This window comes from Camelus ferus, chromosome 8 (genome assembly GCF_009834535.1).
Source record: "Camelus ferus isolate YT-003-E chromosome 8, BCGSAC_Cfer_1.0, whole genome shotgun sequence".
Lineage (NCBI taxonomy): Eukaryota > Metazoa > Chordata > Mammalia > Artiodactyla > Camelidae > Camelus > Camelus ferus.
Genome location: NC_045703.1, coordinates 68,012,504 through 68,024,975, shown reverse-complemented (window position 1 = coordinate 68,024,975; position 12,472 = coordinate 68,012,504). Strand labels below are relative to the sequence as shown.

Genomic DNA, 12,472 nt, shown 5'->3' with positions numbered 1-12,472 from the left:
ACCTGGCAGGAGCCTGGGGCCCAGCTCAGGTGGGAGCACCAGACTGTGTCCTCCGGGGTGGGGAGCGGTGTTCTCCCTACACAGCAGGAGCAGCTTACCATCCACGTGTGTCTCCTGGAGCAGCTGGGGTCCGCCTGGAGGGCGTGACGCTGGATGAGATGCCTGGCCCCTTTCCAAAGTGGCCCATTCATTCCTGCCACCCTTGAAAGGGACAAAACAGCCTCTTGTTACATGAAATGTTCAGCAGTACCTTTTGTCTTCATTGACCTTCAAAAAAAAACTCACATGATTTATGTCTTTCTTTAAGTAACACATTGGTGTTGAGAGCCTTCTGGAGTCTGAGGAGGTTACTTTTAGAGAAAGGATACAAGGAAGGTTCTTTTCCGGGCATTTTTTTCGTCTTTGCTCGTAACAGCCCAAGAGAAAGCGAGTTAAAATTGAAGCAAGTGAAATTTGCAGAAATTCTTTTTTTTTTTTTTTGACATTTTATTTCAACTTTTTGGAGGGGGGTAATTAGATTCATTTATCTAATGTACTTGTTTCTTAACGGAGGTGCTGGGGAGCTGAGCCCAGCACCTCATGCTTGCTAAGCACGTGCCCTACCACTGAGCTGCGTATACCCTCCCCCCCGAGAAATTCTTGAGGATAGGATTATTAAATGTGAAATCGCATTTGAGGAGAAAGTGATGGGATTCATTTAAAAAGGAAAAAAGGAGGGGATTTCAATCTTTTATAAGCTTTTGCCTCATGTGGTCGTCGGGGGCCTGTTCTCAAGGCCCTGGTTTCCTTGGAGCTGGCGCTGCCTGGCCCGGGCCAGGTGCCAAGGGCTCTGGTGATGGTCTTTGAGGCTCCTCTGTCAGGGGGCCCCTGGAGAATCCCCGGAGGTCCAGGGGAGGAGCTGGGGCCCCGATGAAGGTGAGAGGTACAGAGGCGACTCTGAGCATTTGGGGCAGCTCTGTTTGCAACCCTGTGGGGCAGGATTTTGGTATTTTAACAGCTGGTATGGTAACATTTTGATGCTGCCAGCACACTGACTGCTGCCCCAGGGACAGAAATTCCCCAGAAGCTGATGAATGACACTGGGCTGAGGCCTTTGAAGAGCGGAGATGGATTTAGGAGATGAGAGATACAGGGGAAGGGATCATTATGAGGTGAAAGACAGAGGTGCCTGAAGGGAGATTGTGAGTGAGGTGATCACTCAGTGAAGATGCAGCCAGTTCCGTGGCCCTGGGCTCTGCAGACCAATTCTTTCCCGTTTGGCCTCGGCCAATCATCAGCCGGTCCACACAGCCTCTCTCACCAGCTGCCCCCTCAATGTCACTGGGGTGATTTTGGACTTACTTACTAACCCAAATCAGAAAGAAGATGTCATAAAACCCAAGAAAATCATTTGGAGCTGAAACAAGAACTAAACTCAAACTGTCAATGTTCCGATTTAATTTCTCCAGGACACTGCTGGTCAGTAACACTACACATGGTTCTTTCTGTGCAAGACCCCAAAACCAACATTTCTTAAAGTTTGCTTACAAAAGAAGCACCTTTCTAACTCAGTCTTCTGAAGGAAGAACGCCAGTGCCGATTTGTTGAGAAAAGCTACACGAACGTTATTTACTATAAACCTCCGTCAGTTGTCACGTTCCCCAAAACTGTAGCTTTCCTGTGCTTTGTCTTCAGACATGTAAAACTAAGCAAAAAAGCGGGTGCCCTGGAAGATGAATCTGTGCCGTTTGTGCTCAGGTGTCCGGAACAGGTATTCGTTTTCCCTCAACTTACCCCAGAATGGTTCTCTGACGAAGGTGGCAGGAGACAGAGAGATGTGGAGACAAAAACCACCACATGTGGACCTGCAGCCTCCCGGCTCCTGTATTTCCCAGCTCTGTGATCTTATCCGACTTTTCTGAACCTGGGTTAACCTTTCTTATTTCATGCTGTTTGAGGGTTTAATGAATTTAAGTAAAATACTCCGTCAAGTGCCCAAGACAAAGTAGGCGTGCGATAATACCAGTTCCTTGACCCTCATTCGTTTCCCTTCATTGAACGTTTTCTTGTGAAAAGTAGGGTAAGGTGTGGAGAGTGGAGGTGAGATGGAATGTTCTCTGAGTGGGATTTACCCACCTTTTCTGGTGTCAGATCCCATGCAGCTGAAATCTCCCACCTCCTTTATGAAATACAGGTAGGGTGGCCTCCGCCTTCATCCTGGTTTCTTCACACGCACCTGCCAGGCTCTCTTTGGCTCCAGAGAGATTAGACGTTTCTACATGTGGAGCTGTGTTGCTTTCCTTCCCAGCAGCTGCACCTGCAGCCGGGGTCTTGTCAGCCCTGCGTGGGTGGGTTCCAGCACCCTAGGTCTGGGGGAGACTCGTCTGCCCCTCCCCATGCTCCCCGCATTCATCGGTTAACAGTTAATCCACAGCCTTGTCCACCTTCCTCTCCAGGCACCGGCGGGGCACTGGGAGCGGGCGGGGCCGCAGCTGTTTGCCTCTGAGTGTCCGCCAGTTGGGCCAAGCGGGCTGGGATCTGGCCTGACCCAGATAAGGACCCCGGGAGGGTGGGGACAAGGTGACTGCCTTAGAGGCCCAGTAGCTGGGAGAACCACTGGCAAGGAAAGGAGTCGGTGGCTCACTGAAGTGCAAATGCTCCTTGAGTTCATAACTGAGTGTATTCCCGGGCATGTTAGGAGCACTTCACTTTTCAGAGTGTAGCCCAAGTTAGACGCCCCAAGGTCCTCTTTTTTACTGAACAGACCCTCTGGCTTGTCTTTAACAAGCCAGCGTGGGATCACACTAACGGGCTGTCAGTCAGGAGTGCTCAGGACAGTGACGCTGCTGGCTTCCTCCCTCCCCTTCAGACAACCCTCGGGAACCAGCTGGCATCCATCGCCCCGCCCATTAACTGCTGCCTCTGTCACGCCCTCTGCTACCTGCTCAGGGCCCTCCGTGCCCCCGTGTTCCTGCACATTCTTCTGCTGTTCCCTCACCACCCACTGGCTAGAAGGTACTGGGCATGAGGAAATAGCCCCGTCATCTTCTGCCCACTCCCTGGAAGGCCTTCTGCTCTGTCTCCCAGTCCCAGGGCCACCCGGAAGGACTCTCAGGCTGGCTATTCAGAACAGAGGCCAGGCAGGGCCGTGAGGATCTGTGCCCAGGAAGGGGGACAGGGCATCCTGCCAGGAATTCCTCTCTCATCACTTTTACCTGGAACAATGATCCCATGGACCAGAGTCCGGTGTGACTTAGTCTACACCTAAGAACCCTTAGTTTGTCCCTGGACATCTCTCCTTCCCCACTCCACGTCTGCACTCCCGTCAAACCAAGAGCAGTTTGGGACTTGGTAAGAGGCGACACGTGGCCTGGGGTCAGTGGGGGATAGATGTTATGAAGAGTCAAAGAGCTGTGAGCTCGACTTTGGCCAAAGACACACGTTTGTTTCCGTCTCCAGGAGGTGAACTCCCAGGCTGCTTTTGTTCCCGTTTGTTTTATGCGTTTCCCCTGTAACTGTGACTAATTGTGGGACAGTGTTCATTTCACTACAGGACTCTTTTGAGATTTTTCTGGTAGTCTAGCGTCCCCAGCGTTTTCCTCCTTAGCATCAGAGAAGGGAGAAGTCAGGGGAAAGGAATACAGTGTAAGCTGAATTAGGCCACATAAGTGTTACCCTCGTTTGCACAGATGAGTCTCTCATCTTTTCTCTCTCTCTCTCTCTCACACACACACATACACAAGTCACTGCTTTGAGCTCGTCTTATCCTCTGCATTTTACTATGATCTGGGGCTTATATTTCAGAGACATATTCTAGTCTCATCTCCTTTCCTGCACCCATTTCTTTTCCCGGGGAGCATGTCTGTTCAACAACTTATTTGCAGAGAAATAACACTGAAATTGCTAGACTTCTGTTCCTCTCTCCCACTAGGCTCTGAGCACCTTAAGGCCACAGGCAATGACAGCTGTCTTTGTGTTCCCAGCACCCGCAGAGTCCTGGCACCCAGGAGGTTTTGGACGGCCAGACCGTTTTTGAGGTTAAAGCTCCCATGTCACCATCGTGATAGAGGCTGAGCTGTTGGTTGACTGGCTCCTGCGTGGTGATGGGCAGGACAGCTTGGCTGCTCTCCACAAATCTTGAACATTTAGGACCGTGTCTTTAGCTCAGAGTCAGGGAAAAGTTCAGAGGGTTAGAGTGTGGATGTGCTCGCCTGTTTACTATTGAAGCCTCCTTACCTGTTTCAGAGCTCCACTTGAGATATCCCGTTCAAGTGTTTTATGCATTTAGTAGAAATAAATGACCTTGAGTAAACACAGGTGACTAGCTGGTAATCAGGACAGCAGACCTGCAGGAAGGAAGCCAGGAAGAGAAGCAAACGACACCTTGACCGGGGACCATCCTGCTGACTCGTCCCAGCCCCTAACTGTGTTCTCCGCTGGTCTCCATGGAGTGGTTAGAGGAGGAGGGGCATCATGGAAAAGTGACTGAACAGGATGCCCCCCTGGTTCCAATCATCCCACGAAGCCAGCATCAACACTTAACATTTTCATCTTACCGATTGGCAGGTGGCCAGGTTGGAGAAAAACCTGAATTAGAAAGTCTTGATACTGCTCATTTGGCTCTTTTTTTTTTTTTTTTTTAACCACAGAGGCTGTGGAGCTAAGAGAAATGAGGCAAAAGCCACATAATCTCAGGTTGGAAGGCACTGGGTCTTAGCGCGTCCCTAAAGCAGGTCTTTCTAGCACCATGTTGTCTCTGCCCAGGCGGGGCTGACCAGTTGCTGGAGGCGCTGACTTTGGGATTCAGTGGGGCTGTCTGCTTCCCTGAGCAACTGGGTGGTGCTGACTGTGATTATGGGCTGCTTAATTAGATTGACTGGGCAGCTATGGTAAGAATTCTCAGTGTGCCTCCCTCCCTCTCTCACACGCACATACACACACACGCACACGCATAAGCTGTAACTGCAGGGTGTGATGTGCTGACAGTGACTCCCTGCGGCCACTAGGAGGTGGCCGGGTAGCACATTTCAGCCCCTTGCAGTTGCGGATTGATCACTCCGCGCTGCCTGGGAACATTTTTTATTTTCTAGATACGCTTGTACCTAGATGGCTCTGCTGATAAATCTAACTCATCAGTAAATCCCCTCAGAGGTACCTTCAAAATAAATCTAGAATCAATGAAACTGGTATGTTTTCTCATACATTGTCTCTTAAAGGCATAACCATCCACCATGGAGCGCGTTGCCTGGCCTGGGGGAGTCATGACGTTGACAGCATATTAAGCTTCCTGTAAGCATATTTGAGTAGTAAGTTTCTGGTCTCGTGGCCATAAATGTGTGACTCCTGTAAATCCAGCACAGTGCCTGTCAGGGGACGCTGTCAGGAGCACAGCTCTTGTCACTACTGCATCCTGCAGCACGGGGTGAATTAAACGGCACGTTCAGCCACTGTGCCTGCTCTGTGGTGAAAACAGCGGCTCCACGTCATCGTACACCTGTGTGCCCTGTCCTCCTCTGGGAGCTCTTGTATCTGTTTCCATCTGTTACTAGAGCTTTACAGCAACACTTGCAGGTAAGTACACCGTTCCTCACATACAGCCACGATTGCTGAGGCTCGTCGGGGAAACACAGCCGACCTGAAGGCCTAGGCCTGACAGTGACATCCAGAATTTGAAGGCTGAACGACGTGTGAATTCAGCATCAAAGCAGAAATGCCCCCTGTGCTCCTCTTGCTCATCAAAAACAAATTGGCTGTTTTTGATACAGAACCTCATGTTCCAGAAGCAAATGGTTGAAAATGTGCTGATGTCAATTGCTTCTTAAAGATGGCACTGTTAGAGGACACTGCAAAATATTTCCGTGGTTTTTAACGCCTTTATTGTGGCACAATTCCTGCACAGCAAACTACACACACTTCAGATGTACAGTGGGGTGAATTCTGACAGATGTGCACACCAATGAAACCACCACCACAATCAAGATAGCTCACACTTCCATCACTCCCCAGAGGTGGAAATTTCAAAAAAGCAAAACAAAAGAAAAATAGGAAAATCTAATAAAACTTGAAAAGCACTTCTACTCTCACTGCGCAGCTGTAGCTACCATTACTTTCCTCTGTTTTACCGTTTTCCGTGTAGTCAGAATTAGACTATAAACTCAGCTTTGATACCACATTTAAAAAAAAATTAATATTATATAAAGCATTTCCCCAGCCATTAACTATTCATAGAAAACAAATTTTACTGGCTCCAAATCAAAGGCTGACAGACTTTGGATGTGATTGTCCAGGTAGTAAATATTTTTGGCTTCATGGACCATATAACCTCGGTGACAGCTTTTCAGCGCAGCTGTTGGAGCATGAAAGCAGCTGGGGGCAATGTGTATGCGAAAGAGAGTTGCTGTGTTCCAATAAAGCTTTATTTATAAAAACAGGTGGCAAAGCAGATTTGGCCCCAGGCTATACTTTGTACAATGTATGGGATACACTGTAAATCATAGAACTCTTCCACTGGGGGACACTGAAATGGCTTTCAGTGCTCTAAGACCAGGAGACAGTGATGGACAATAGACTCTTAGGGTCACCTCCTTCGCCTGCTCCTACATCCCACAGCACTGTCCAAACTGCCATTTCTTTTTAACAGCAGGTCATCAAAGGCCAACCACTGAGACCCGCTTGGGTCCCATGGGATGGACCCATGAATAGGAAATACCCCCGAGAGGGCTTCTCCCCAGCAGACAGCCACGCCGCCTGCACGGGACCACTCACCTTCCGGACCCAAGGGCCCGACTTCGGAGTGTGTGCGCCTACTCTTGTCTATCGAGCAGATCGTTTATAACTCCTTCAAATTGCCACCAATTATTTTTGGAATGAGTTCAGGAGTATGTAATTTTTTTAATAGTCCTAGCCTAACGAGAAAGTAAGTTCAGTTCCTTGGTGAAGATTTTCTGTTTTATTTTCATCTTAAAGGCTGCGAGAACGGAGGCGGCTGAGACGCAGGCATGAGGGAACATGAGAACATCCCTGCTGATGGAGGAAGAGGGCCGAGGAGAGGTCAAGGGGCCTCTCGCGGACTGAAAGCCACCCGTGGGCACAGTGGGTGGGCTTTTAAATGGCTCCTGTTGGGGGGAGTGGTGATCCGAAGGCAGTTTGTTTTTGTGCTTTTGAGTGACAGGCATTTCCTTCTCATTTATGGCATGAGAAGCAGGAGTCAGAAGAATCAGTCCACCCTTTAAGGACTTGAACCCTACGTTGAAAAAGAAAAGCTGAGCATAGGAAAGGCATTCACAGTCACATGACTGACTGTCACAGCATTTCTTGAGGCCCCCGTGAGCTCGAGATGTGCAGAAACCCTGGTTCCAGCGGGGGAGGGCAGAGCTCAGTGGTAGAGCGCGTGCTTGTTTTAAACCCCAGTACTTCCATTAAAAAATAATAATAAGTAAATTAAAAAAAAAAAAACAGAAACCCTGATTCCACAGGCTACACGCCTTCCTCCAGGTGGCACAGTAGCCCTGGTGGCCTCAGTATTTCTAGGCTGGGGTCTCGGTGGCAACATAATAGTCAAAACCGTGACACACCCAGCAACCGTGCTGATGGCAGAAACCAGTGGGGCCTCCGGCCTGTCTCCCTTTTCCTCAGGGAGCAAAATCTCCCCAGGATCCTCAGAACATAAGCAGCCCACAGCAGACCTCTGAGTCACCTTGGCCAGAGCTGGGTCATGTGTCCACACTCAGCTAAGGCGTCCAGCGGGCAGCCGGGCTGGGCCAGCATCACTCATGGTCACTCCCGGAGCCTGGACACGTTGCCTTTGGAACTAAACAGCGAGTCTGTAAATGAAAGAAGAGGAGCCAATGGCTGATGGGTCAGGTGACCCTCCATGTCCAGCCCAGGCCACACGCTCATGAACATTTATATGTCCACCAACATTTACCCTGGACTTCAGCCTCTGAACAAACAACCCGGCCTGAATTCTCAGTTTCCCTAGCGGTTGGTCTGTGATTCTGGGTGAGTTCCTTAACATCTCTGAGCCTCGGTTTGATCGTCTGTAAAATGGGTGTACCTATTCTTACTGGTTGAAAATTCAATAGAATTTGTGTAGTGTCCCTGTGCCTGGCACACGGCTCCCCCTCCTGCGGAGCAGAGCTGGCACAACCTTGACCGCTTGCTGACCAGTGTGGCAGCTCCAGGTCAGTGGCTCCCTGAGTCTGGGGACTGCCTCATCCCTCACCCAGGGGTCTGGGCTCACCTCGCCCTGACCTCCAGGGTCTCGCCTCTGGGTCCTCTAGGGCAGGTCCCCAGACTGATGGCTTGGTTTTCTTTGAGGGAATTTGCATGTGGGAGGAACAAAACCCAAACCCATCAAAACGTGGAGAGGCTGCACCTGAATGGTTGTCTATGCTTTTTCTTCTCCCCATGGGGAAGATGCTTGTTGTTTTCTTCGGGTAAAGGGAGCCAGCGGCTGTTCACGCCTTCCTCTGGTCTTTGTGGGTGGGTGGGGGGTGTGGCTTCTTGGGTGTCGCGGGAGTGACAGGGGAGAGACGAGTCAGGGCCTGGCTGAAGTGTCTCTCTTCTCGCTTCCGGGCCTTGTGGGTGCAAAGGCGTAACCAGACACTTGTCACCAGGAGCACAGCTAAGGCCCCCGCCTGTCCACGTCACTGCCACCGTCCTCTGTGCCATTGACGGATGAAGGCTATTTCAAGGAGCATCTTGGCCAGTTCCAAAATTAGGGGTGAAAAATAGGACTCAATCCAGGAGATCAAAAGCTGTTCCTGTGTGTCCCCTGCCCCCTGTGCCCCCTGGGTTCCCGGTCTTCCCCAGCCCGGCAGGGCCCTGAGCCGCTTGCAGCCGTGGGGACGAGCTGGCCAGGGGATGGGTGGAGCGGTCCCAGCACATCTGCTGATCTGAGTTTACCTCTCCGCTTTGCCACTTCCCGGCCATCCTCTGGGCCACACTTACAGTCTTTAAGGAGGGTAGCGTCTGGTCCGCCCGCCTGCAGAGCCAGCAGGTTGGCTGAGGGCTGAGTGAGGTCAGTGATAGCATGATGGGCTGAGCAAATGCACTGGGCGCCCGTGTGAGCTGATAGGGGATGACACAGCCTCCCCCCCACCCTCGGCTGTCCCACCTGCTCCCGGTGCCTGCCTGGACACCCGCCTTCCCCATGGAGAGCCAGCCCCCTGGCTCCCCCTCCTGTGGAGCAGAGTTGGCACAACCTGACCAGTGTGGCAGCTCCAGGTCAGTGGCTCCCTGACCCCTGAGTCCGGGGACTGCCTGCTTGGGCCTAGAGTGTGTGTTCACTCCTTCTAGTGAGATCTCCTGCAGCCACGGGGAAAGGCCCCTGCCCCTGCTCACGGATGCCCCGGGTCCCCCTCTGTTTCAGGGCTCCAAAGTCCTGGCCAAGAAGGAGCTGGCCTACGTCCCCATCATCGGCTGGATGTGGTACTTCACCGAGATGGTCTTCTGCACGCGCAAGTGGGAGCAAGACCGCAAGACTGTCTCCAAGAGCCTGCTGCACCTGCGGGATTACCCTGAGAAGTACTTCGTAAGTGCGGCCCCATCCGGGCCTGGCCTCCCACCTGCACAGCCCGGTGCCCCCGGGCGCCCCTGCCCCAGCCTTCCCTCCCAGCCATGGGTGCAGAGGTCCCTGTCTCTCTCTCTCACACACACACACACACACACTCCTCTGCTTCCCAAGCCTCCTCAGATGTGAACCCTTTCTCTCCGGAGCTCATAGACTCTTAAACACAGTAGATGTGGGGCAGCCGGAGGTCCTGCCCAGAGCCAGGGGCGGATGCAACTGTCAGGACATCCTGCTCTTTTTCAGTTCCTAAGGCTTCTGTGGGACCGTGTGTGACTGCGGTGTATGACAGGAGACAGCGTGTGTGAGCTCGGGATGTGTGTGTGGCCTTGGGATGTGTGAGTGACCTCAGGGCTGTGTGTGTGATCTCAGGGATGGGTGAGTGACCTCGGTGTGTTGAGTGACCATGGGGACGTGTGTGACGGCCACTTGTCCCTTCCAGTTCCTGATCCACTGTGAGGGCACCCGGTTCACAGAGAAGAAGCACCAGATCAGCATGCAGGTGGCCCAGGCCAAGGGGCTGCCCAGCCTGAAGCACCACCTGCTGCCTCGCACCAAGGGCTTCGCCGTCACCGTGAGGAGTTTGAGAAATGTAGGTAAGGACGACCCCGTGTCCCCCTCCCTGCGGGGAGGGAAGCCAAGCCCCAGGACCCACAGGAATAGCCTTTCCCCTGGCAGGTCCCCCAGCTGACCATGGCGAGTAGGCTGGAGGGAAGCCAGGGACACAGGCTGGCACGTCACACCCAGTTGGCCAGGGTCTGGGCGCCCGGCATCGGAGGAGTGGCCCCTGCCTGCACGAGCGCACACACACCATGTACACGCAGACACCACAAACACACACGCTGACATGCATGCTGAGCCAACACTGCCCTCTGCTGCTCGGCGCAGGTACTGCAGGGCTGTGGTTAGCCCAGGTTTCTGTTGTTTTGCTTTGTTTGACACTTCTTGCCCATCTCTTGGCCCAAGCTGCCTCCAGCCGATGAGCTCTGTGACCTTGTTGTCTGTCCGGCTGGCCCTGAATCTGAAGCCCTAAGTTACCATAGGTGAGAATGAGAAGCAAGTAGCAACAAAAACAACTTGCTTCCAGTATTTTGTCTTCGTCTCTTCAGTTTGGAAACGCTGTGCTCTTCACTCTCCGGCCCTGCAGCGGCCTGAAGCCCACTGCCCTTGTCCCTCGTCTCCAGGGCGGTGGGGTGGGTGGAGCTCAGGGCCCACGGGCCTCATACATGTCCCCGGTGCTGGCTGTGCGCCAGCCGAGGCTGACATCCTGCAGGGAGAGTCCAGGCTGCCAAACGTGGTCTCTGGGCCCCCAGCTCCACCCTCTGCCTGCCTGTGTTGGGGATTTGGGTGGGGTGATGCGGGCGTGGACGGCACCCTGTCTGCGGTGCTGTCAGCACGCCTGGGGGTGGAAGGACCAACAGGAGCTTTGTGAACACGCAGACCTGGCCACCCCGGATCCTGCGGATGGAGTCTGACTTTAAAAGGTGCAGACCCTGCAGGCCCGTGACTGCTCCGGGCGACTCTGATTTCTCTCCATGCAGATTCTTCCTCTGCTTCCTTCCTGCCCCTCCGTCCCCGGGCTGCTCCTTACTGTCATCGTGCTGCCTGCATCACCACCTCTAATCCTCACAGCACCTGGGGGAGAGGAAGGGTCAGAGGGTCCCGGAGACCCAGGAGCCTGCAGAACCAAGGTCCTGCCAGGCGTGGCCGCCTCCATGCTCCGTCTGCCCTGCCCAGGCCTCCCAAAGGAACCGGGCCACAGAGGGCCACCAGCTGTCTGTCTGCAGGCCTGTTTGTCTCTGGATCCACCCCAAAGACTAGAACCCGCCTGTCAGTGAGCTCCCTGCCGCCCCACACCTGACCCCAACAACCAGGACAAGGATGCCCACCTGCTGCTCCTCCAACCTCCGAGACACAAGCTGTGAGCGGCCGCACCGCCCAGCGGAGCCAGGTGCTCAGGAGGCCTGGTGGCGGGCCTGGCTCCTCCGCTCACCAGCTGCGCTACCCGGGGCAAGTCACCTCCCCTCTCGGATGGATCCTAAGTCTGCTTTTCTGTAAAACCTCTTAGGGTCGCAAGCAGGCTTCAGTGAGAACTCCGGGACAGACTCAGCGCCAGGCGCGGCACACAGTGAACACCTGATCACACGGTGGGCTGTGGTCAGGGGTCGCCTCCTGACCCTGTGCCCCTCACCTTCTCTTCCAGGTGAGGGTGGCCAGCGTCCAGTTCTGGTTTCCCCGTCTGGGTTTGACCAGTGAGACTCCCTGACTGAGCTTTGCCTACGGGCCGAAGGGGCAAGGCTGCCCAGCTCTGCAGACTGTCCCAGCCCCCCGAATCATAATCATAATCATAGTTATAACAGCAGGGCACTTCTGACGCGCCCGGCGGTGAATGCACCTCACAGATAGCCCAGCCTGAGCGCGTGCCCACCAGAAGCACCGAAGGAAACTTTTCTTTTTACTTCCAATTTAGAGATGAGGAAGTTGGGGCTGGGCGATGAGGAACCTCTTCCCGGGGACTCCGCTAGCACGCGGCAGGCTGGGGTGCCTGGCCCACTCCTATCACTTCAAGACCTTGGGGTTTTTCTGGAAAAGGAGGCAACTGTGCAAATTCAGGCTGTTTGCCCGGGTGCCCCTGGGGCTGTCCCTCATCCTTGATTCATTGAAGTCACCCCCGCCGCTGTTGCAAGCGTTAGGCTCCCATGTAAGAATGGCCAGTGAGACCCGCTGAAGACTCGAGCTCTGCCCCCTCCTGCTCCCAAACCTGCGACCCCACAGCCGAACCCCACACGGCCTGGACACCTTTCACTTTGTGTCACCTTATGCTCCACAAGGCTGGACGGTGTATCACCTTGAAGGTTATTCTCCACCAGCTGGAAGACAGGAAAGCGGGCTCGGGTCCCTGGGGCGACGGGGTGGGAGCTA

At 53.6% G+C, this 12,472-nt stretch overlaps 1 protein-coding gene across 6 annotated transcripts in view; it reads left to right on the top strand.

Annotated features, from left to right (window-relative positions):
- The window catches only part of AGPAT4 (1-acylglycerol-3-phosphate O-acyltransferase 4), a 106,893-nt gene that overhangs the window by 85,611 nt on the left and 8,810 nt on the right, over positions 1 to 12,472 (top strand). For 4 of the 6 annotated variants that reach the window (XM_032485301.1, XM_032485303.1, XM_032485302.1 and 1 more), the window contains 3 exons: positions 9,353 to 9,514; positions 9,993 to 10,146; positions 11,619 to 11,753. In XM_032485301.1, the coding sequence (XP_032341192.1) occupies positions 9,353 to 9,514; positions 9,993 to 10,146; positions 11,619 to 11,753 (451 nt within the window). The remainder of the gene's footprint in view (positions 1 to 9,352; positions 9,515 to 9,992; positions 10,147 to 11,618; positions 11,754 to 12,472) is intronic. The other 2 variants (XM_032485304.1, XM_032485305.1) reach the window with 1 other exon arrangement.